Source organism: Henningerozyma blattae, chromosome 4, assembly GCF_000315915.1.
Source record: "Henningerozyma blattae CBS 6284 chromosome 4, complete genome".
In the NCBI taxonomy this organism is placed as follows: Eukaryota; Fungi; Ascomycota; class Saccharomycetes; order Saccharomycetales; family Saccharomycetaceae; genus Henningerozyma; species Henningerozyma blattae.
The window spans coordinates 866,141-890,036 of NC_020188.1; the positions used below are offsets into that span (position 1 = coordinate 866,141).

The window sequence follows — 23,896 nt, forward strand, 5'->3', positions numbered from 1 at the left end:
CAAATAAACGCCATGACCTATGATATGAATTTTTCCCTCTGATATAATGAGTTGTAATGATATAACGTGTAATATAATATATTATATGATATGTATTATATACCACTTTCCTAGGAAGTGCTATTGTATGATATAACCAGTTATGATAATGATAATATATGCATTTTGCATAAAAATATGAGTTTATTCTAATATTTATACAGAAATTTATATATTAATGTACTTTATTTTCAGAATTCAAACTTTATTATAGAAACTGCTATATACTTGTGCTGTTTACAAATTTCAAGTATATATTTTTTTGTATAGTTACATATGTTTGAATCTATTTTTATATCCCAAATAAAAATAATGAATTACTTCAAAAAAGAATATTGCTGTACTTTAAAAGCCTTTGAAAATATTATTGAAAATTTATATTTCGTGAATGTTTCTAAAATGCTTCCGAATCCGTACTCGTCTTGTTTTTCGATAAGCTTGTCGGACGAAGCTATATATTTCTAGACCTCGAGCACGTGATTTATATATACAATACATGTTTCACAGGTGCTTTTAGAAATCTATATCCTGAGTATATTATCATAGCTTAGTAGTTTGAAGTTAATAGCGATTAAAAATTATAGAACTGAACAATAAACCATTATTTGCTTTAAATTTTTTGGATTTGGATGGAACTTGTTTGATTCGATTCATGTTGGTGGTAAATTGGAATGATGGAACGGTAGATAATGGCGATTTCATATATGTATCATACTTATATTTTTTGGCCGAGGCTTTATTTGCTGCAAGAATTAATTGGTTAAACCTAACTCTTTTTTGCCTTTTATGTCTTTTATAGATATTTATTGAATATTTGGACTTTACATCCTTAAAAAATTTATAAGAATTTGAGACTATTTGAACAGTAGAAAATAAAAGTTCAAATAGTTCTACCGGATAACTGGTAACTAAAATAATTGAGAGTACTTCAATTAAACTCAATGTGAAAAATAATGAATCATTGTCTTTATCAGATATATTGGCGGTTAAAATGCTCATATCAAAGGGTATTAAATTTTTCAATTTATTTAGTAAATTGTAGTTAGTCATTAAGTTAAATTTCAAATATTAGCTATTTTTTAACAACTTATTAGATAAAGATTTTTAGATTTTTTGAAAGAGCTTTTTTCCACTACTTGTTGCAAATCCTTTTGTTTGTTAATAATTGTAGAGATTTGCCGCTGATATCTCGGAAAATCCAAATCAGCTTATTAAAACAAGACAAAATGATGTTCAAATGATTATTCAGACAGAATCTGAATGATATTTATTAGCTAAGAAAACCGTTAAATAGCAGTTATTTTCAAGTATGAGTTTATCAATTCATGATACATAATTTGCAATAGAACGATTGAAGTTGTCGAAGTAAAAAATACGATCCTGCATTTCTTCTACTTCATTCTAAAAGCTACTTAGTATATTGAACCCACTAAATTACCCACATTTAACACAAGCACTCATCAAATTTTACAGCTCAAGAGCAAAAGAATGAGATGATGCCATAGGCTTTTGATATATACATTCTTCAATACTTTAAGTTCGCCGCTTACTTTTAAAGAACCCGAGACGCCTAAAATTTTTCAGATTTTTCAAAGGCTTCCAAAGCATAACAAAAATAAAGCTCATCTCATCTCATCATCTTAAATCGGTTAAATTAGTAAATAGCGAACGTATCGATTCTTAATTAAAACAAGAACATACATAAGCTAAGAATTGAGATATATTGAAGATGAAATTTCTCGTTAGTTGTGTTGATAACGGTTCAATCAAAGAAGTCATCTGTAATAGAGGATGTGATACTTCTATTGTAACAGCTCCTCAGCCGCTTTTCAAAAAAACTTCTCTGTCAGAAGGATTAAATAATCATATTGAAAAATTCTGTATCGTCAATAAAAATTTGATATTGGCTGCTAGAAGTACTGGTGTCATTGAGTTATTAAAAATCACTCAAGATTTACCAACGGAAGAAGATTTAAAATTTATTAATTCTTCTGCTATCATTAAAGATATACCAACAAAACCCATCACACAAACAGAAAAAAATAATGAGCAAATGAACTCTATACCTATACTAGACGACTCTACAAAAGAAAATCTATTGAGCTTATTTGATATATCTAGTTTTGAAGTCTTAGATATTGTCTCTGGTTTAATTGATCATAAATTATTAGAACCTCTATATGCCAAATCTAAAAAGAGAACCAAATTACTGGACGGGTTTGTAAATTTATCTCTTCTACCTAACTGTTCAAACATGCTTGTAGCTGTAACTAAATCTGGTATGATTCATTTCTTGGAAATCGAAGACAATTTGGAAAAATTGAAGATCGTGAATTCCTTAAATGTTAAGGCTCCTTTAGAATTTGCACAATTTTATGACAATGATATCAATAATGATTATAAAGATGGATATATAATGGCATATGGTGGTGAAGAAAATTTGGTTAAATTGATTAAGATTAATAAAGATCTAGGAGAGTTACATCAAATCTGGGAAGCTAAAAATATTAAAAATGATCGTTTAGATTTAAGGGTACCAGTATGGCCAATGGCTTTAAAATTCTTGAATAAATCTGAGACAATAGATAGTAAAGCGAAAACTTCCAACAATGGACCAAATTTAAAATTCATTTCAATTACTCGTTATTCACATTTACTTAAATATGATACAAATCATGGTCGTAAACCGTTTGAGTGTTTAGATTTGCTACCAGATAGGGAACCTTTAACTCAATTAGAAACATGCAGTGATTCAGAGGATTTCAAATTGACCACCTTAGGTAATATCAATTCCGATGATTTTAATAATTTTACTATTTTTTCAACTGATTTGAAAAGAAATATTTATAAATTTTCATCTTTAAATGGTCGTTTATTGGGAAAATTTGGTAAAAAAGATATTACTGGTTATTCAACTAACATATCAATTAATAATAATAAATATTTATTGCAAGGTGGCATGGATAGATATTTACGAGTCTATGATATTTCTACTGGAAAAGTAATAGTAAAGATTTATATGAATAGTAAAATTAACTCAATTATAATGCTGGATGATAGTGAAATTGAATTGCCGTTATCTAAAGAAGAAGAGGAAAAACTTAAAAAAACCAAGACCAAAAATTCAACGAAAAGAAAGCTAAGTCCAGAGGAAGATGAAGAAGATGTAGAAGATTTATGGAAAACATTAGATTTGGCAAATAAGAAGAAAAAAGCTTAACTAATTTGCTATTCGCCTACCGGACGCTCAAACCAATAGCTGGCCGGCTGAAATAAATAAAAAAAGATCAAGTATTACATTAATACATCTATAAGTACTCTAATTAAGTTATGTTCGTATCTATATAAATAATCGATATGTATAATAGAAATAGAATTCAATTCTTTTTATCTTGATACTTTGTTTAAAGTTCAGTTATTGCCCCGAATGCACCATTTTTTTATCACGTTGAGCTTTCCGATTATGATTAGCTTTTGAGCTTTTATTCTTTTCATTTTTAGCTTGTTGTCTCTTTTGGTTTTGACCAGTATTGCATGTAGTATTTCTAGTATTTCCTGTATTCTTCAAATCCTTATTCTTCTTGGATGATTCATCTCTGGTAGACTTATTATTGTCAGGATCTATTTTAATATTACGTCTTCCCTTATACCGTTTATCATTAATATGTTCTTCTATATGGCCATCTCTATTCTGAACAAAAGATGATTTACCAGACTTCTTATTACCAGAGAACATATACTTTTCTTCCAATAACATAGCTCTCTTGGGTGATCTTTCCAGCATACGAGCCCAGCCTTCAATTTGCTCATCCGACCAACCGATCTGTTGCTTCATACTTTTTCTGCTTTTCGAGCCTCGTTGAGATCTATCAAATAATTTAGAGTCTTGTTTCAGCAAATTCCATAAATAACCTTCAATTTGATCATATTTAGAATTTGCTTCTTCCTGTTTCTTTTTTTCATTATCCGATACTTCAACATTGCTGTTGTTACTAGAACCCTTTGAGTGCTTAGCAGTAGCTGCTTCTCCACGACCAATATCAGCTTCGTCATATGTGTCATCACGTTCATCTTCATCACTTTCATATATTAATTGTAAAGCTCTAGCCATGGTCCTATTTTTGATTTCATCTGGTACATGCTTATTTATAATGTTATCGTCAAATTTTTTCTTTCCCCTTTGAACAACACTAGAAATTCTCAATTCACCTTTAATGCTGTTAAGCATATTAGAATTGCTATCAAAGCTACCGACAGCTTCATTACCCTTATTATTTTTGGCAATTTTAGACAATTTTTGAGACATGTCTTTCTGATTATTAGTTCTTAGTACATTTTCAGATTCATTTTTAGGCTTTTCTTTAGGAATATCATCTGAAATGCTAGGATTTTCAAACATAATATTACTGACCACTTCAACATTACCATCATATCGAAGTAGCAATTGTGAAATTTGATAATTGGTTAGATCTGGAAAGAGTTCACATAGAGTGCAAATATCATCTTGATTAATATTGGCAGTAGGGGCTTCTTCAATTTGATTATTTTCGTCATAATCATCATTTTCTGATTCAAAATAATCTTCGTCATCAAGCAAGTTAAGGAATGGAATATAGTTACGTAAGTCTGGCTTTTTAGAAATAAACTTTTCGCTAATTAGTAATGTACCTAGCAGTGGGTATAATGACAATGTATCTAAATTACTAACACCCAATTCTTTCAGCATACTTCCAATTTTACTAGATGGTGCAGATAATAAAGAAATGATTGCTAATTGCTGGGCATAAATTTTTAGTCGACCTTTACCTTTAGACCACCACGATTCCAATACTTCCATCCAAGTAGCTGTAAGAAAATCTTCTGCAAATTTTATATTAGTATGCGAGCCTTTATTCTTACTACTTTTTTCGTTCAAAAGAGACTCAAAACTTTTTAAATCAACTCTTTGAAACTTTCCTGATTCTACCATGTGCTTTAACTGTTGTTGAATCTGGTGTATTCTATTTAACTGCGCCTTTTGGGTGTTAATCTGAGGTTTCAATGTGCCATCAAGCAAACTTCTTACAGAATCTGGATTTTGGTCAACATAAAGCTTAACTAAATCCCATAAAGAATCTCCATACAGCTGCAAATATAATAATCCACATTTTTTAATCATGTAGTAAATCCAAGTTCTCAATAAATTCATCTGAAAATCGACATCATGGTTCTCACCAAGCGCTAATACTTGGCCTTTTTCTGCTGCCATTTCATGGAGATAGTTTCTTACAAATAGACACAATTGATCATGGGTAGATTCATCAATATGCTCAATATTATCTTGTTGCATTAAGTATTCAAAAAATGATACATATGTGGTTAACAGATGAGCCCACACAACCGGATCTTTTTCAATCAGCCAAGCTCTTAAATCTAGTGGGGGAAACTTTACAATTGGATAGGAACTTTTTTCGAAATTCCCATTAAACTCTAGTACTTTGCTCATAATTATGCTTATGTCTGGTTACTATTATACTATATAAATATTTCAAACCTGCGCTGGTGAATTTTTAAGTTTAAATACTTACGCCTATAAATAATCTTTTTTTTTTCAAAACGGTATCATCCCGCTAGACGCTTTCAAATTAACAAATACGACAATTTAAATAAAAGAAGGGTATTTAATAACTGTGCTAAATAAAGGAGCTTATAATCCAATAAGTTAGTAGATTTTACAGATGTTGGATTAGCTTAAATTAATAAAGCATAATATCTTACTTTGAAATATATAAATCCACATGCTGCGATATGATGTCTGAAAATTTCTCGATAAGATAAATAAAATGATGCCTTAGAAAAAGGATGTACGTTATATAAAAAATCGATCTCAGATAATAATTATTTAGAACTATTCTCCAAGGTACTCTCTAACCTTTCGAAATACAAATATTGTGTAGAAATATGATGCAGCTTCCTTTTCACTGCCTTCAACACCGTATCTTCCATCAGATCTTTGCAAGCCTTCTTTTACTCTGGGGGAAAATTTGTTCATCCATTGGGGGATCTCTTGTACAAAAAATTTGTTAAAAGGCTGTTGTAGTTCTAATTCCATCCCATATTCATCACATAAACTTCTTAAAGTTTCAAACGGAACAACATATTCAGGTACACTATCGATGGCATCTTCCAGCCAATATGTGTACATATTACCGTATGGTGATTTAAATTCTTTACCATTTTTGATATAAGAATTATTATCAAATGTAACTTTATATATATTATTCCCCCAACTAGGCTTTTCGACGGTTTCTGGAATCTTATTTAACTTGAAACGAATGAATTCAGAATCTGGAATTGTTCCAAAGAAAAACCCGCCAACTTTTAATGACTTTGATACATTTGATAGAGCCCGTCTAGCTTTTGCCTCAGTTTCAAAAGCATAATGCAAACAAAACTGAGTTGATACAACGTCACAAGGAAATCTGCATTGCGGAAACGGTTGAACGGTTGGCCCCAAAGATTCACCGAAACAATCACCAGTAATCAAAATAACTTGAAAACCTAAGTTCTTCATTGAGCTATATCTTTTATGAGCCTCTTTGATGGATGCGTTAGAAATATCTATACCAATAAATTGCGATATTCCAACTGAGCCATATTTTCTCAAATCACCACCCTTACCACAAGCTAACTCTAACACTACAGCACCAGGCTTAGTAAATTTTTCAATTAACATATACTTAATAGCATTATTAAAATTACGTAGTTTAATAATGGGTGAGAGGTTTCTTCTTGAATTACCTGCAATATGAGTTCTCTCGTTATAGTGCTGTCGAACAATTTGATCCACATCAATTGATCTTTGTGACGCTAATTCAAGCTCATGTTTTTTCAACTGCTCTTCTCTTATTCTCTCTCGTTCTATTTTACGAGCTCTTTCTTCTTTATCATATCTTTCATGTGTTCTTTTTCGTATTCTTGATTTTGTCGAATCTTCATTGGAATGTTCTTTGGAATTGTTGGAGGTTACTGCATTATTAGAAGAGGGTTCATATCTACCTACACCATAAGAAGTGGAACTATCAGTATGACTAGGTGAATTCTCTTGTTCCTTAAGTGCTGGCGTATGTTCTTCATTCGCTAGCTCTTCTTTTGCATTTACCTTAGCTTCTTCTTTTCCATATTGCCTATCATAATCCTCTTGAGACATCCAAACTGGCTTAGGTGGTCTCATGATTGCATCAACTCAAATGCTGAACTTATATAAGGAAACGAATGACAGATAAATTAAGTTTCTTATTAGACACTTGTAGTAATTTGAGGTTTGTATATTTTTCAAATAGGTACAAGTTTTTTTAACATTAAAAATTTCGGAACTTCGATAGAAATACTATATTAGAAAATGGAACATTGAGAGCTCTACAACCAAATGTCGCAATTTTTAGTCACTTAGTATAGAAGACAGAGAATGCTACTTATTTTTGTTTAAATATTGTTCAATAACTAACAGCTTATGTATTTCACATTCACAAAACTCCTTCACGACAAGAAATGGCTGAGCTAAAGGCTGATTCAGAAAGACAAAAAAGAATTAGAAGAACGCCAAGAAAAAACTACTGCAATGGAAGCAGAAAAAGGACACAATTTGATTCACAAAAAAATGAAGCCTCCACACCAAAAATCAATAACAATGAGATCATAGATGAAGAAAGGAAAAAACAAGTAAGACTGAATAGACTTGAAGCTTGGAAAAAAAAAAAGCAGGCACAAGATGAAAAAAACAAATCAAAACTAAAGTCCCCCTCACATGTTTCAAATAGCGACAAAACAAATAAAAAGAAACTATCACAAAAACGTCGAAAGGCTCTAAACTTCGATGATAGTGAAGATGAACAATCCTTTGATGAGCAGGAAGTATCAAAAGTTAAAATGTTTAAGCCTTCTTTAGACAGCAATCAATTTCCGGACTTGAACCATGAGCTTCAAAACAATGAAATTCCTGAAAATGGATCTGATGTTCATAGCTCAAGTATATTTATAAATCAACTAGAAAAATTACAAGATCTAGAATCTCGACAGCTTAGAAAAGAGGACGACAATATAATATTGAGCGACTATGATGATATGGAAGACCTTGGCGGTAATTTTGGGATTGCTGATGAAGAGGAATCGGAAGATAAGACTGATAGGAAATCACGATTGAAACATATTGCAAAAATGAAGTCTTTAAAGAAAGTTAAAGAAATTAACTTTTCTCAAGAACTTTTAAAACCATTTCCTCGCCAATTTTTTTTTCAACAAGTCGAAAAGATTAGAACCGGTGAAACTCCTCTTTCTTCAGAGGAAATTGAAGAGTTACGTTTCAGTATAGGGAATATTAGGGTTCACGGAGGCTCTACCTGTCCTATGCCTATTATTAACTGGGCACAACTAGGATTATCAAGTCTTACAATGAATTATATCACTCAAATTTTAAAGTTTGAAACTCCAACTCCAATCCAGGCACAGGCCATCCCTGCAATCATGTCAGGCAAGGATATTATTGGTATATCAAAAACAGGCTCTGGTAAAACTATCGCTTATATCTTACCACTCTTAAGGCATGTACGTGCTCAAAAACCTCTGTCCAGAAATGAAACTGGCCCTATAGCATTAGTTTTAGCTCCAACTCGAGAACTAGCAATACAAATTAATGATGAAATAAATAATTTTTTATCAAATGATAATTATCAACTAAATAGTATATGTTGTGCTGGTGGATCAGATTTACGAGGACAAATTAATATAATAAAGAAAGGCGTTTCAATTATTGTTGCCACCCCTGGCCGATATATTGACCTTTTGACTTTAAATGGAGGGAATCTCTTAAATACCAAAAGAATATCGTTTATTGTAATGGATGAAGCAGATAGATTATTTGACTTAGGATTTGAACCCCAAATCTCACAGATCATGAAAACTATTAGGCCAGATAAACATGGGGTCCTATTCAGTGCCACTTTCCCCAAAAAATTGAGATCATTCGCATTGAAAGCATTAAACTCACCAATAACTATCACAATTGATTCAGAAAATATGATCAATGAAAATATTGAACAAAAATTTAAAATATGCAAGAGTGACAATGAAAAATTCAATAATTTGCTTGACATCTTAAATAAACATGATTATGAAAATATACAGTCTAGTGCAAGCCGAGATGGAATCTCAAATGAAAATGATAAGAAAATCATTATATTTGTATCCAGCCAACAAATATCCGAACTAATATACAATAAATTAGAGAACAACGGGTTTTCACCGTTTCTGATCCATGCAGGTAAGCCTTATAATGAACGAGTCCAAAATTTAGAGAACTTTAGAAGAGCCAAAAATAGTATTCTTTTATGTACAGAAGTATTATCTCGTGGTTTAAATGTTCCTGAAACTTCCTTAGTTATTATTTATAATGCGGTTAAAGCATTTGCTCAATATGTTCATACAACAGGTAGAACGGGACGTGGTATTTACCGTGGGGTAGCCATAAGCCTGCTATTGGAAAATGATTTGCCAGCAGCTTATATATTAAGTAAAGCAATGAGGCCAAATGAATTACATGCTATGTCACCAGATCAGCAAATCCAATTACAACGTATGAGCGATGAATTTGCAAAAGGTATGAAAAAGGGTAATTTTAAGTTATTTGGTGGCTTTGGTGGTAAAGGTTTAGATAACCTGGATGAAAAGAGAAAAATTAACGAATCAAAAGAAAGAAAGCTATTTGAAAATAGCCCCAATAATGAGAATAATAGAGATGAAGTAGCAGGTACAAATTCACTACCATCTAGTGATAATAATACTAAAGTATCAGAATTTTCTGATGGTATTGTAGTACCTAAGCTTCAGTATAAGATAAATAAATCTATTGAACCAAATAATGTAGAAACTTATTGTGCTGAAGTGAATGTTAATGACTTACCTCAGTTGGTAAGATGGGAGGCAACAAAGAATACAACGTTAATGTTTATAAAACATGAAACTGGTTGTAGTATAACCAACAGGGGTAAATTCTATCCTGAAGGGAAGGGTCCTCAATCCTCCAAAGATGAACCAAAATTATACTTATTGATAGAGGCTAAGGATGAAAAAGATATAAGGCTAAGTATCGAACTTCTTGAAGAGAAAGTGAAAGAAGGTGTTAAGAAGGTAGAATATGAAGCTATTAGAAGTACTAAATATTAACATGATAACTATTAAATATTTTTTGTCAGTTCATTTTTAATATTACAAATAACGCTACGCATTTCTTATGTTAAGCATTGTAAAAAATTGTCTATAATACGTAAGTAAGATATATAATGAGATATCTTGATTAGCTTGGATAATTATGGAGCATGTGCTCAGTTAATGAAGATAATTGTCTTAAATTAACCTTTACCAGAAAGCATAAATTACTAATCCTAATCGTATATCAATGTATCTTGGCCTGCTTGTTTTTGTTGCTCTGCTTGCTCCATCATATGAGTCTTATTAGACTTAGCTCTTTCTTTAGCCAATTTTTTACCCAATTCACCTTTTGTTTGCTTCTCATTACTTTCTGCCAGCCTCTTTTCTGCTGCTTTTCTTGCAGCCTCCTGTGGTGTGAGCTTATTTTTATTAGTATCTTCACCTGATGCTAATTTCGTAACTTTTGCATGAGTTGATATATTTTGTGATTTTGATTTTGATTTTGGTTTTGACTTACTTGATATTTCATTCTTAGTATTAGATTGTTTTGTCTCTATGGGCTTCGTCTTGGCTGGCCGTTGCTTAGTTGTTTGCTTTGTTCTTATTGTGGTTGTTGTTGTACCTGTCATTTTATTTTCTGATTTACTCGCACACAACCCCATTCTGTATTAATGAAGAAATCAAGTTTTAATTCTACTACTGTTTGAATTATCACTCGTTCTGGTTTAGAAACCCTATTATAACCATTTTAATTTTGACTTTTTTTTTAAACGCCTTAAAAGTCATTTTAAAAAATAACCTTAGATTATGTAAACGTTACTGTAATACAATGACTGAAATGTCAAAGAAAAGAAAAAAAAAGGATATTAATTTACACATTTATATATAAAAGTACTTTATACAAAAAGAATATTAATTTATGACAATTGGTATTAATTTTTGGATAATAAGAATGTAAATCTTAAGTGAAAAATAAAATATAAAAAAGGGAGATACCAAAATGGTAGTAGTAAAGAATTATGTGAGTGGAAGGAAAGCTAATATGAGGTACAAAGATGAATGCTATTATTTTTTTTCCTTTTATTGGGGAAGGAGGAGGGCTAAATAAATAATCAAAAGCAGAAAATAAAAATGATAATACAAAAACAAATGATATTTGCAGCATTGGTTTAAATAAAGTGAGGAAAAGACACAATGATTTAGAAAACGGTAAAAAAGTTAATTAAAATCTAGTAAAAGTAACTTCTCGGGTAGTTAAATTATTAAAGTGAGGTATTTCAATGAAGGAATCATCTATGACTGGATAAGCATCCAAAACTGACCTTAATATTGGAGTGTTTTTAACTTGAATAGATGTTATATGAGCATATTGCTTTGTATCACGGCAATAACTACAGAATTTCTTGACAATTTGTAGATATAATAAAACTCTTTCTTTCACTGATGAAGGAATATCTAAGTCTGTAGAAAAACTCTCACGTTGTATGTCTTGATCTATTTCTTCACCATTTGACCCTGTAACGTCATGCAAATCATCAAATGCACCAGATTGACTTGCAGCTTGGAAAGCAGGGTGTGAAAGATCAAGATTTCCTGCGGCATTTTTAAAAGGCTCCATATCAATATTACTACCTAATAAAGAATTTTTCAATAAGACATCACTTAATTTTTTTGTTGGTTTTAAAGTTTTGCTTCTAGTGTTATATTCATTTTGCGCCCAAGTTAAGGTTGAATCTCTTAAGGCAGCCCAATCAGCATTTGCAATGAATTTTTGTCTTGATTCATCTGATTTTTCAAGTAATGTTACCCATCTCTTTAAAATCTCATCTGTAGTGATATCATCAACAGAACCCATTGATTTTAACAATATTCTATAAGCGACAATTGTTTTCGGTATGTGAAATAAATCATAACAATTGTCGATATATTCAATAATCTCACGATCTCTCCAAACGGCGCATTTTGTTAAAATAATATTAAAGAAAGGTTCATCAATTTTTTTTATATTATTATACTCAGCAATTATAGATTTCAACTCTTCAAATCCTTGCTCTTTATTATTTGAATAATTTGTGAAAAAAATATCAAAAAATGTATCATTTAATGAAGATGAAATACCGTTATGAATATGTTTACCGTAGTGAATTAAAGATTTATGCCAAACTTCATGAATTTGTGAAAAATCATTGGTGTTTTCCCAAATATTTCTCATAAAAGATTTAACATAGGATACTTGTAAATCTACTTTATATGGAATATCATCATTTAAAACTTTATTAAAAAACGATTTTGCAATAGTTAAATCTTTACACTCACCAATGAATGATAAATGAGTTTCAATTAAATAACCATACTTGGATTCATCGGATGCTTTACATAATTTTTCAAACAAATGTAATGCTGACATAACGTCATTTGCTGATAGTGCTGCTCTGATCATACCTACAGCTAAATTTGGATGAAAGAAGTCTAGAGTTTTGGAAGATTTTTCATATAATGATTTAATTTCTTCATAAGGTGTACCATGTTCATATAATATTGGTAACATGACCCCAACTACTCTTGGATTTAGGAAAACATTAAGCTTTTCTGAACTTTCTGAACTAACTGACTTCGTCCAAATTCGAATGGCTTCCTCCTCTAAGAATAATTCTTTAAATGAGGTAATCAAATGCATAGCACCATACTCATTAATAGTAACGGAATTTTGCAAGATATCATTTGAAATATCTCTTAGGGAGTTCAAAAGGAATGAGGTAATTCCTCTTTGGAAAGACTGAGAATCTCTGTCTGGTTTTTTAGTTAATCTTGTCAGTTGATATCTATTTGCTCTTAACCCATTATGCAATAGATGAATCATGCCTGAAACTCTAACTTCATTTAATTCATTAGATAGTTTTAATTCATAATATAATTCCATTGCTTTGGAAAGAGAATCCCAAAATAGGGGATCGGAGTTTGATAAAGGTTGTTTTGAAGATTCCCTCATATTTTTACGTCTCGGAGTTTGAGACATGTATAAAGATTGAGCAACACATTCTTCAAATGCACGGACTTTATTGCTCCAGACTGCCTCTGGTTTCAAAGTAGATGTATTGATTCTTGAATAAATATTCTTATTATTACGATTATTACGATTATTATTTTTCTTGTTAGATGTTGAGCCTGAAACTAAGGCTGCGTTAATAGAACTTAATTGGTTACGTAAACGAGTTGCGCTATTATTAGCAGGTTGAAAAGTAGTCTGGTCAGTAGAGTTATATCTCAAGGAATAATTCAAAGTATGAGAAGTCCATGACGTGACTGGGCCAGTAAGCTGGCTTGAAAGTCTACCTTTGATAGCTTGAGATTGTTGGGCAAATCTGAACATGGTTATGATGTTGAAGGGATCAAATAGTAGAAATACCTGTTTTATTGAGCAATAGTAACTAACGGCAGTTCCCCTTTGTCCTATATAATATATATATAGATATATTGGAAAGCTTTTCAACAACAATAACGAAACCGATTTGTAAGAAAAATATAGGAAAAATAAATGTAAATCGATACAGTTTCCCTTTCACTCTTTCTGTTTCTCTCCTGTTACAATAATCTTAAATCTACATTATTAAGTAGTGGCAATATTAATAGATTAGTTGGTGTTATTTCACGAATTTTCACTCTTTCTCCAATTATCTTTTCTGCCGAGTTCTCCCGGCTTCCGTAGCCAGTTTCGACTTTAATGGGAATTTCCGCGGAGCGTTTTCCGGTCATGCTGAAAATTCCTATCCCGGCGGACTTAAGGAACCGTAGCGCAGTTATAAATATTAATAGCTGTAAGTGAGATATGAGTACTTACAGGAGAAATAAATGCAAATAAAGGAAAGAAAAATAGAGGTTTGGGTACAATAGATATAGGTTTGGGTACAATAGATATAGGTTCTTTTGGTGGGAAACTATTTTTTTTTAAGGTGCATTGTTGTTTAGATTGTTGGAAGGCGGAGTTTTGTCTTTATTATGATTGTTGGATCCTTAGAGTTATAAAAGGAATCATAAACGCATTGTTTCCTATATATATAGTTGTTCTAGCCGTCAATTGTCAGTTGATAAACTTGGATAGATATTTTACCTTGCTCTTTTATATGCGTATCTATTATGTTTGCTTAGTTTATGCAAATCTTTTCTAGAGAGAAGGGGAAAAAAATTATCGCGAATCGCCGATCTTCTTTTTTTTTTTTCTTTTTAATATTAGACAGGCGGCAGATTAGCCGCCGACGGGTTCTGGCGCGAACGAAAGAAAGTAAGTCCTAGCCATATCTATAAATAATTAAAAATAAATGCAATGTACGTCTGTAGTATATATATATTTGGGCATGAGAATGATAATAATGGCCCATGTGTATGCCGTGTTTGGGAAATGGGTATGATACTTTGCAATAATCAAGGTGTATGTTGTAATTGGAAAGTGGGCATGAAGTTTGCAATGATCATCAACGGCAATCCGGCAAAATCTCTTTTCAAAGTCCATATACATTCACAGGCAATGACTTGGCCCTTTATTGGTGTTATCAACCGACAAGTCTTCATTTGTTCGCAGCCCTTAAAATCTTTGTAAGCAATGGTGGAAAAAGTCTTAAAATATGATCTCACACTATCGTCATCCATGATCTCAACAATAAAAGTCATCTTGTTCAACAATTCCTTTCTTGTCCAACCTGTTAAGATTTCAAACTCTTCGTTCATGTATGATATTTGACCATTTCTTCTCCAAATGCATGTGGGGACACCAACTTTCGAAATATGCTTGGTATATTCTAATAATGTTCTTTGATAACTTTGTTCCACAAAGATCATATCTTCTTCAGTCAGAGTGACGGCAGACTCGAGAAATACCGGTCTGAATTCGGCAAGAGATCTACACATGGAGACGACGTCATCTCTGGGGAACCTCTTTTTAATATAGGACAACAAATAATGAAAACCACGAGTATGAGAGAAGGGTTGGTCGATCTTTGTATAAATATCCATTGGTTTGGAATATCTTAAGGAATGTTCCCAATGACTATTACTCTTTATGAAATTTGAATTTGTAAAATTTTTGTTATTGTGGGGGAAAGATGCTGCTAATACTAAAGATGCATTAAACCCGGGTTTATCGACCAAATTGGAAGTGGAGGGGTCTTTATAGACAGGAGGATGTTTGGCTTGGATAATAGGGATGATTTCAGGATATGCCTTATTGGTGTTATTTAAATAATATTGGTTTGTGGCAGCATCATATCTGAAAGAAGAGGTGTTTGGTGAATCGGGAAGCGGGGAATCGCTTGAAGGTGTTGATACATCAGAGTATCTTTTAAAATCTAACGAGTGGTTTGTGGATTGTACGGGGACCAAAGGGAAATGGTCCATGAATAAGTTTGCACCTGAATTGATGATCTCATCCGAATTTGGGCCCAGTAAATTTTTATAAACATTTTGAAATTGTGATGGATATGCAAACGTGGGGGCGTTAGCACTTTCGCTGGGGCTATTATAATTGCTGGACATATCATAGGAGGGAGATATTGATGGAGTCTTTTCCTTTGGTGAATGCTGATTTGTATTGGGAGAGCCTGCTGGGATAAAGTCTTGTCTTGGATTTGAAGGAGAGGTGGCAATGCCTCTTCTTGCAATAGACATGACAGGTTTGGAAACAACAGTATTATTATTATTATTATTATTATTAGGTGCAAGAGAATGTTTCCATTGGGCATCGGAAATACCGTCCAAGTATTTAGTTCTCTTCCGGGGGACATCGATACATGTATCAGCAATATTTTTGGAAACACATCTGTGACAAGGTCGGCTTGCTTCACATGATAGATGCCATTTGGAACAATTGACACATGCAATATGTGTGTTTTTCCTTCTTCTGACCACGGCCTTTTTCGTGACGGGTTTCTTGGTGTTCTTCTCTACGCTATGGATCTGGGTATGCAGGTGAGGGCCATCTTTATCTTGGGGGAATAGTGAAATCGGTCTTGGATCTGTCATAGTTTATTGTTTTGCATAGCATGGGTGTGCAGAATTTTTTTCTTTTTTTTTTATTATTTTTTTCTTTTTTTTTTTTCTTTTCTTTTTCATTGTCTTGTCGCGTTCTCTCTCATATAGTCGGTAGCTGACGAATGATCAACATGTGAAGATGTTTAAAAACAAAAAAACAAAAAAAAAACAACAGGTACCACCACCCTGACACTATTGGTAGATAGGGTTTAGCAAGTTTGAACAAGTTTGAACCTTTGTGCGTTATACTTATGGAAGTTGCTGCGTAGTTGTTGTGACCAGCTCTAAGAATTGAGGAGTACGAAGGAACATTGGGCGGCTGAGAAATGTATTGGGAAGGGGAAGCCGCGGAGTTTTCTGGAAAAGACACAATGAGACGAATAAGGCTACGAACTGGATGTCTTGTATGTGAAAAAGCTGGCAGCAAGAGAGAAGGTAAGATGACAAGGAGGCTTAGTACTTAGTAGAGAGATGTAATTGCAAGAAGAGAGAAGGTGATTATCAGATGTAAAGGAGGGATTGATAACCAGACGTTGGTTCCAAGAGGTAGAGCTGAAGAAGTCAAAGAGTCTGTAGAGACGTGTTGTCAAGAAGCTGGGGGGGGGTACCGTTGAGTGAAGCCATCCATGGGGTCGGTCCAAGTATTTGACATGTGTAGAGGTGGAATTGTCCTTGTTTAGCACGAATATCTTGCATGATGGTATTGCCGAGAAGCGTGGCGAATTGGGACGAGGATTATAGACGGGCCAAATGCGAAACGCAGATGATATCCCCGACGGAGATTTCCGGAAGCTATTGAAACGGTTCCAAGGAGACTCTATGAAGCAAAACTTGGTACTGGCGTCGTAGCCAAGAGGGGATCCGACGTCTTGAGCTGCATCAAACAATGGAACAGGCGTGGCCGAATTTATACCTGCTGCCAGTACTTCTGCTGCTGCTTCTTCTCGCCACCGCCACGTGCCTGCCGACAAAGCCGACCACGGCCGGCCCGGTGGCGAATGCGTGCCTTCAGCCTCACCGTTCTTCTTGATATTTAACAGTGGTGTTTGCACTTTTCGACACTTGCTCCTCCCTTGTCCAGCCAAACCACTCACTCCACCTCTCGTCCCCTTTTACCCTGCCTCTCTCTCCGTCTGCCATGAGCTCTCCAGAAATCCCTACCTACACTCTTCTCGACTATTCCAAGTTTGCCCTAGCCGGTGCCATTGGGTGTGGTTCCACCCATTCTTCCCTAGTCCCTATCGATGTTGTCAAGACTAGAATCCAATTGGAACCTACCGTTTATAATGGTGGGATGGTCCAGTCTTTCAAGAAGATCATTGGTGAAGAAGGGCCTCGTGCCTTGTTGACTGGGTTTGGTCCAACTCTGTTGGGTTACTCGATCCAAGGTTCCTTCAAGTTTGGTGGGTACGAAGTGTTTAAGAAGTTGTTTATCGATACTCTGGGTTACGACACTGCAGTGCGTTACAAGAATTCGGTGTACATGGGGTCCGCTGCAGCCGCCGAGTTCTTGGCCGACATTGCTCTGTGTCCCTTGGAAGCCACACGTATCCGTCTGGTGTCTCAGCCCGGTTTTGCCAACGGTCTTGTGGGCGGCTTTTCCCGTATCTTGCGTGAAGAAGGGATCGGCTCGTTCTACTCCGGGTTCACTCCAATCTTGTTCAAGCAGATCCCATATAACATTGCCAAGTTTTTGGTCTACGAACGTGCTTCGGAATTGTACTATAGAATCATCGGTGCCAAGGACACTTTGTCCAGCGGTGCCAACACTGCTATCAATTTGTTGTCTGGGTTGACAGCTGGTCTTGCAGCTGCCATTGTTTCCCAGCCAGCCGACACTCTGTTGTCCAAGGTCAACAAGACCAAGAAGGCTCCCGGCCAGTCCACCGTGGGTCTGTTGGCCCAGTTGGCTAAGCAACTGGGCTTTGTGGGCTCGTTTGCCGGGTTGCCTACACGTCTGGTCATGGTCGGTACTTTGACGTCGTTGCAATTCGGTATCTACGGGTCGTTGAAGAAATCCCTAGGATGTGCTCCAACCATTGAAATTGGTGGTGGGGGACACTAAGCACGCTAGCCTGTGCTTATGCCACGCCCACTCTCACACTGCACTCCCCTATATATATTCTATTATTATAAACTACATACTTACATATAGTCTTGTTAATACGTCTATTTGCCCTGCAAGTACTGTTCCAACTCCGAGTCTAGTTGTTCCGCTGATCGCTCAGGTGACCGTCTCCCACTGCGAAACGACTTCCCGCCGCGACCACCTCTTCGAGGTGGTCTTGCAACAGGCCGTCCTCTGGCCGGGCGTCTTTCAAACACCTCCACAAAAACTTTACCCCCATTCAATTCGTACCCTTGATACTTTTCCACCACTTCCCTCAACACACTCTCGTCTTTAAATTCCACCACTACAACACGCTCCTCTTTGGTGTCAAACGTCTTGCTATACTTTATCTCATGGCCCATCGACTTCAACAGATCCTCGATCTCGTAGTCACTCACGTCCAGCCCAATCTTGCTGATACGCAATCGTTTCTCAGGAACACTCTTGTCACGGATCCCCAACCTCGACGCCAACCCGTTCCTCAAATCCCTACGACGATAATTCTATGCTTGTTCGGTTAATACATACGTTCCTTTGCTACTACTATCCTACACATACACCATACTTACTGTAACGTGGCGAGTCGCATCACTCATCTTTGTTTTGCTATGTTATGCTATGCTATGATATGCGTTTTTTTATTTTTTGGCTGTGGCAAACTTTTACTTTTTTTCCCTCTTGTTATTTTAAACGCCAACGCCAACGCCTGCGCCCTCGGCCCCGCGCAAATCTTCAATCACATCCACAAACCGTCCAACCTTACCATACTTCGCCTTAATCATCTCCACCCATCCAACTCGCATCGTCCCAAGACTACCTTCTTGCACGCTCAAATTTCCATACGTCATCATCATCCGATAACATGTCTCTTCACAATCTTGGAATTCCTCCAATTCACCAAACTTGTTCAAGATCTCCATAATCATCACGATACCAGTGCTCTCGTCATTCATCACCGAATAATTAAACAACACACTGCTTAACGCAATGCTAAACATCTTCGATTGAGCAATCGTAGACCCTTGGTATTCCAATTGTAACACATTCAACTCTTGCAGTTTCGACCGTAAAAACATACCTCCTAATTGTGAGTTGCCAAAACAATTGGTGATCATCCGTAACGTCAACATCACCACACTAATGTTTTCACTGCGTAACCCATCTCTTATAAACTCGGAAATCACATTCTCATCACGGCAATATCTAACAATCAACCTCATTATATCATACCCGGGGACTTTCACTTTCCAATCGCGTTTCATACGTTGTGCCATGGTGCTTAAAAATTCACAATTCCCCTGTAGATCATCCAATTTCTCCAAAATACCCGCCAACTCTCCATCATCGAACTTGCCCCTGCCTTCTTCTTCTTTGGAATTCAACTTTATGATACCATTAAATAGATTCTCCTTGTTATACTTGTCCAATTTCAAATATTCCTTCACGGGTAAAACTTTCATCTGATGTGCTCCCGACTGCATCTCTTGTGTTCCCGATTGCATCCCCTGTGTTTCCAATCGCATCCCCTGTGTATTTTGTAAAATGAAATCAACTATTTGATCTCGATAACTCAATGGCAATTCATTCCTTTCAATAAATTTATCAGCAACTTCATAAACGTTATCACTGACATTCACTGCCAATTTCAACGGAGGTTTCCCCTCTTCAACATCAACATCAAATACATAATCATATTTCTTCCCCTCATATTCCACTTTTTTATCACTAACACTACTATCACTTCCCACAACTTCTCCAACTTTATTCCATTCACCTTGTGAGTATTGATATGCCTCTACAATTCCACTCGCACTCTTGACTACAATCACTTCACCTTCCTTCTTACCAGGCATGGCTAATCTTTCGGGCTCCGATAATTGTTTTTCATCAATACTTTCTTTATTCAATGAACTTCCACTAATCTCTTCACCAAATTGTTTTAATTCTTCCTCTGGAGCAATCCTACTCTTCTCCTCACTAAACACTCTCAAAGTGTTATCACTACATCCAATTACCAAATCACCATTCTTCATCACATCAACACTCCATACTGAAATAGCTGGAACTCTAATTACTTGTACAATTTGTCCCTCCCTCGACCATACAATAACACTACGATCTTCACCACAACTGACATATCCACCTCCTGGCATTTTTCGAACGCAATATACAAAACTCTCATGACCTTGCATCGCTTGTTTCACTCGTCCATCTAAATCAATCACTTTCATACTACCATCATTAGAACATGTAATCAATTCCACGTCATTCCCCTCTTCTCCTTGTAGCACTTCCACATGTCTAATCACATCTTTATGAACACTTGTAATATTCTTGACACATTCTTCACCTTGCCAAATCTTGATACTACCATCTGCTGACACTGTAACAAACCTATCCCCTTTGCCACCGGGCAATTCCTTGACATCCCAAACTGATGCCTTATGACCACGTAAAACCCATTTCAAAATACCATTCTCCCAAACACGTCCTGTCATATCCCAACTACCACTTATAATCTTACCGTTTTGATACTCCAAACTACAAACATTATTTTCATGTCCAATTAACGTATACAATGGCTCAGATCCCAAACTACCAAAAACAGAGCATCCTTGAATCAGCTTACTCTTGCCCCCAAAATACAAGACACCTTCTTTAGAATCAAATGTAATACTATTCAAAAACTCTTTACCAGTATAAAGAATCTTACTATCCCATTGTTGTTGGGCCCCTTCTTTATCCCATAATCTCAAGGATCCATCTCTTGATACACTCCCAATCTGTTCGTCGTTCAAAACAACAACATCTCTAACGTCACCTGTATGACCTTTTAACGTAGCACTTAATTGATACATAATTTATTTTAGCTTGATTGCTTTACTTGCTTGATTACTTGTTTCATCTTTCGTGTATGCTTTATTATTGATATATATTTATATATATATATATACACTAATTAATTTGTAGATCTCATCAGTCCCGGGTAACGATCTTTACGAAATAGTTATTTTTATTTTATCTTTTTTTATTTTCACCTTCGTCACCATATCGCTTTTACGTCGTCGTCGCATGTTTACTGACACGCTCTTTACAATAGGGGCTATGACATTTTGAAATCGCATTTGTAAATTTGTATATACTCAATCATTTTTACATCATCTCGTTTAAGAATGTATGGGACCGGAACCTGAAGGGAAACTGAGATTTCAAATATCAAATTAGCTAGAATTAACGAGTTTTTCTAAGAAAAAAAAAAAAAAAAAANAAAAAATAAAAATAAAAATTAAAAATAATTAAATCTTGATTTGATAAACTATATTTTTGATCTATTTATAAAATTCTGTTTTGAGTTCCAACTTCACACCTAGTTTCACTCTGCTATAGTACCTCCCTCTTCAATGCCTGGATCAATCTTATACGCAAGAACCTCTGAAGGTTTACTTTTCAAACAAAACGCTCAAACTATAGGTTCCGAATCAACTTCCAAAAATAATGACGCTATCATCCAACTGGGTGCTCAAGATCCAACCATTTCTCTTGTAAACCATCACGTTTGGTTAGCTGATGTCATTAATAGAAATGTACAAGTCCATAAAGTCGCAGCTTTATTAGGTTTCATTAGATTAAAATTGAATAAATATGCAATCTTGGCAGATACTGTAGAAGAAACCGGTACTTTAGGCAATCATTCCATCTATAAAGTTGTCAATTTCTCAATCATCTCAGCTCATTCCTCTCCAAGAATCGATTCTGATGAATCTGAATATTTGAAATTATTAGAAATGCAATTAAATAATGCTACTTTACATTTCTCTTATACTTATGATTTAACAAATTCTTTACAAAGAAATGAATCAATCAAGCAGAAACCTACTTGGAGAACAGCTGATACAAGATTTTTTTGGAATCATTATATTACTACTGAATTACAAGAATTATCCCAACAAGACCCCTCTGTAGATTATTTCATTCAACCAATCATTTATGGTTATACAAAGATAGTCCAAACTTCTTTATATTCTACTCCAATCACAGTAGGTATTATCACTAGACGTAGTATATTTAGGGCAGGTACTAGATATTTCCGTCGTGGGATCGATTCCGAAGGTAATGTGGGCAATTTCAATGAAACTGAACAAGTCTTGGTAGTTTCCAGTCAAGATTCTTCTTCTTCTCATGTATTCGCCTTCTTAGAAACAAGAGGTTCAGTTCCAGTTAAATGGGCCGAAATTAATAATTTGAAATATAAACCAAAATTAGTTTTAGCAGCAAATCCAAACTTAACTCCAACTGAAATTCATTTCAATCAACAAAAGAAATTATATGGTACCAATTATTTAATTAATTTGGTTAATCAAAAGGGTCACGAATTACCTGTTAAAGAAGCTTACGAAAGTGCAGTAGCAAGTTTAAATGACCCAGAGGTTCGTTATGTTTATTTCGATTTCCATCATGAATGTAGAAAAATGCAATGGCATAAAGTCAAATTATTAATCCCACAATTAGAAGATAAAGGTTTAACAAATGATGATTATTTCTACAAGATTATTAGAAATTCAGACGGTATGACTGAAAAAATTGTCAAAGAACAACATTCTATCTTAAGAACCAATTGTATGGATTGTTTAGATAGAACAAATGTGGTACAATCTGTTTTTGCTAATTGGATCATGCAAAATCAATTAGAAACCGCAGGTGTATTAACTGAAGATGAATCATGGGAATCTGATAAAAGTTTATTATCTTATTTACAAAACTTATGGGCAGATAATGCAGATGCTGTCAGTTTATCATATTCAGGTACCGGTGCTTTGAAAACAGATTATACTAGAACTGGTAAACGTACTCGTGCTGGTGCCTTTAAAGATTTCGTTAATTCTGCTTCTCGTTATTATCAAAATAATTTGACTGATGGTCCAAGACAAGATTCTTATGATTTAATCTTGGGTAATTTCAAACCACATATGGATTCTGTTCAATCTCCTTTTACTGATAGAAGACCAATGTATATTCAATTTATTCCAACTATTATTTATGCAGCATTAACTGTTTTATTAGCTACGATTTTCTTCCCAAAATCTTACTTCACAAGTCGTAAAAATTTAAGTTTCTTCTTTGGATCTTTATTCATTTTAGCTGTAGGCTTGCAATTTGTTATGAAAAATGGGTTGCAATATGTTCATTGGCCAAAATTGGTTCATGTCGATTTCTTAACTGTTGAACAATCTCATAATAAAGAACAACAATTTAGAGGTACTAAATACTCTCAAAGTGCTGCATTCACTAAGCCGGATACTCTAAAGAAGGATTAATAATTGAAAACAAATTGTAATACTTTAAACTTTTTTTTCTCCTTCAATTTTTCTTATCCAAATTTTTTTTCTCTTTACTTCCTTTTTCTTCATATAATTTATGATCTAAACATTTTATAAATATTGTATATGATTTACTTCCAACAATTTATTTAGCCCCCTCTCTCACCAATTATACTTTTGTTATGAACCAATATTTTTTATTTGTGCTTTTTTTTATCATTCT

At 34.4% G+C, this 23,896-nt stretch overlaps 12 protein-coding genes across 12 annotated transcripts; 4 read left to right on the forward strand and 8 right to left on the reverse strand.

Annotated features, from left to right (window-relative positions):
• Positions 1-600: 600 nt before the first annotated feature.
• TBLA0D03480 (uncharacterized protein) lies at positions 601-1,089 on the reverse strand (the record flags this gene model as incomplete). Its single annotated transcript, XM_004180319.1, has 1 exon — positions 601-1,089. One exon carries the CDS (start codon positions 1,087-1,089, stop codon positions 601-603), a length of 489 nt encoding a protein of 162 aa, XP_004180367.1.
• Positions 1,090-1,768: 679 nt separating this feature from the next.
• NSA1 (ribosome biosynthesis protein NSA1) lies at positions 1,769-3,259 on the forward strand (the record flags this gene model as incomplete). The annotated part of the gene is made up of 1 exon (XM_004180320.1): positions 1,769-3,259. The coding sequence occupies one exon, from the start codon at positions 1,769-1,771 to the stop codon at positions 3,257-3,259; it is 1,491 nt and encodes a 496-aa protein (XP_004180368.1).
• Positions 3,260-3,454: 195 nt separating this feature from the next.
• CUE3 (Cue3p) lies at positions 3,455-5,524 on the reverse strand (the record flags this gene model as incomplete). The annotated part of the gene is made up of 1 exon (XM_004180321.1): positions 3,455-5,524. One exon carries the CDS (start codon positions 5,522-5,524, stop codon positions 3,455-3,457), a length of 2,070 nt encoding a protein of 689 aa, XP_004180369.1.
• Positions 5,525-5,926: 402 nt separating this feature from the next.
• ABD1 (mRNA (guanine-N7)-methyltransferase) lies at positions 5,927-7,252 on the reverse strand (the record flags this gene model as incomplete). Its single annotated transcript, XM_004180322.1, has 1 exon — positions 5,927-7,252. One exon carries the CDS (start codon positions 7,250-7,252, stop codon positions 5,927-5,929), a length of 1,326 nt encoding a protein of 441 aa, XP_004180370.1.
• A 317-nt stretch (positions 7,253-7,569) lies between these two features.
• Positions 7,570-10,239, forward strand: PRP5 (DEAD-box RNA helicase PRP5; the record flags this gene model as incomplete). Its single annotated transcript, XM_004180323.1, has 1 exon — positions 7,570-10,239. The coding sequence occupies one exon, from the start codon at positions 7,570-7,572 to the stop codon at positions 10,237-10,239; it is 2,670 nt and encodes an 889-aa protein (XP_004180371.1).
• Positions 10,240-10,457: 218 nt separating this feature from the next.
• Positions 10,458-10,853, reverse strand: TBLA0D03530 (uncharacterized protein; the record flags this gene model as incomplete). The annotated part of the gene is made up of 1 exon (XM_004180324.1): positions 10,458-10,853. One exon carries the CDS (start codon positions 10,851-10,853, stop codon positions 10,458-10,460), a length of 396 nt encoding a protein of 131 aa, XP_004180372.1.
• A 593-nt stretch (positions 10,854-11,446) lies between these two features.
• On the reverse strand, positions 11,447-13,594 carry TBLA0D03540 (uncharacterized protein; the record flags this gene model as incomplete). Its single annotated transcript, XM_004180325.1, has 1 exon — positions 11,447-13,594. The coding sequence occupies one exon, from the start codon at positions 13,592-13,594 to the stop codon at positions 11,447-11,449; it is 2,148 nt and encodes a 715-aa protein (XP_004180373.1).
• A 1,049-nt stretch (positions 13,595-14,643) lies between these two features.
• ERT1 (Ert1p) lies at positions 14,644-16,236 on the reverse strand (the record flags this gene model as incomplete). The annotated part of the gene is made up of 1 exon (XM_004180326.1): positions 14,644-16,236. The coding sequence occupies one exon, from the start codon at positions 16,234-16,236 to the stop codon at positions 14,644-14,646; it is 1,593 nt and encodes a 530-aa protein (XP_004180374.1).
• Positions 16,237-17,383: 1,147 nt separating this feature from the next.
• On the forward strand, positions 17,384-18,310 carry MIR1 (Mir1p; the record flags this gene model as incomplete). The annotated part of the gene is made up of 1 exon (XM_004180327.1): positions 17,384-18,310. The coding sequence occupies one exon, from the start codon at positions 17,384-17,386 to the stop codon at positions 18,308-18,310; it is 927 nt and encodes a 308-aa protein (XP_004180375.1).
• A 104-nt stretch (positions 18,311-18,414) lies between these two features.
• Positions 18,415-18,951, reverse strand: YRA2 (Yra2p; the record flags this gene model as incomplete). Its single annotated transcript, XM_004180328.1, has 2 exons — positions 18,415-18,858; positions 18,910-18,951. The coding sequence occupies 2 exons, from the start codon at positions 18,949-18,951 to the stop codon at positions 18,415-18,417; spliced, it is 486 nt and encodes a 161-aa protein (XP_004180376.1).
• A 90-nt stretch (positions 18,952-19,041) lies between these two features.
• DOA1 (Doa1p) lies at positions 19,042-21,213 on the reverse strand (the record flags this gene model as incomplete). The annotated part of the gene is made up of 1 exon (XM_004180329.1): positions 19,042-21,213. The coding sequence occupies one exon, from the start codon at positions 21,211-21,213 to the stop codon at positions 19,042-19,044; it is 2,172 nt and encodes a 723-aa protein (XP_004180377.1).
• A 543-nt stretch (positions 21,214-21,756) lies between these two features.
• On the forward strand, positions 21,757-23,670 carry SAC1 (phosphatidylinositol-3-phosphatase SAC1; the record flags this gene model as incomplete). The annotated part of the gene is made up of 1 exon (XM_004180330.1): positions 21,757-23,670. The coding sequence occupies one exon, from the start codon at positions 21,757-21,759 to the stop codon at positions 23,668-23,670; it is 1,914 nt and encodes a 637-aa protein (XP_004180378.1).
• Positions 23,671-23,896: the final 226 nt, after the last annotated feature.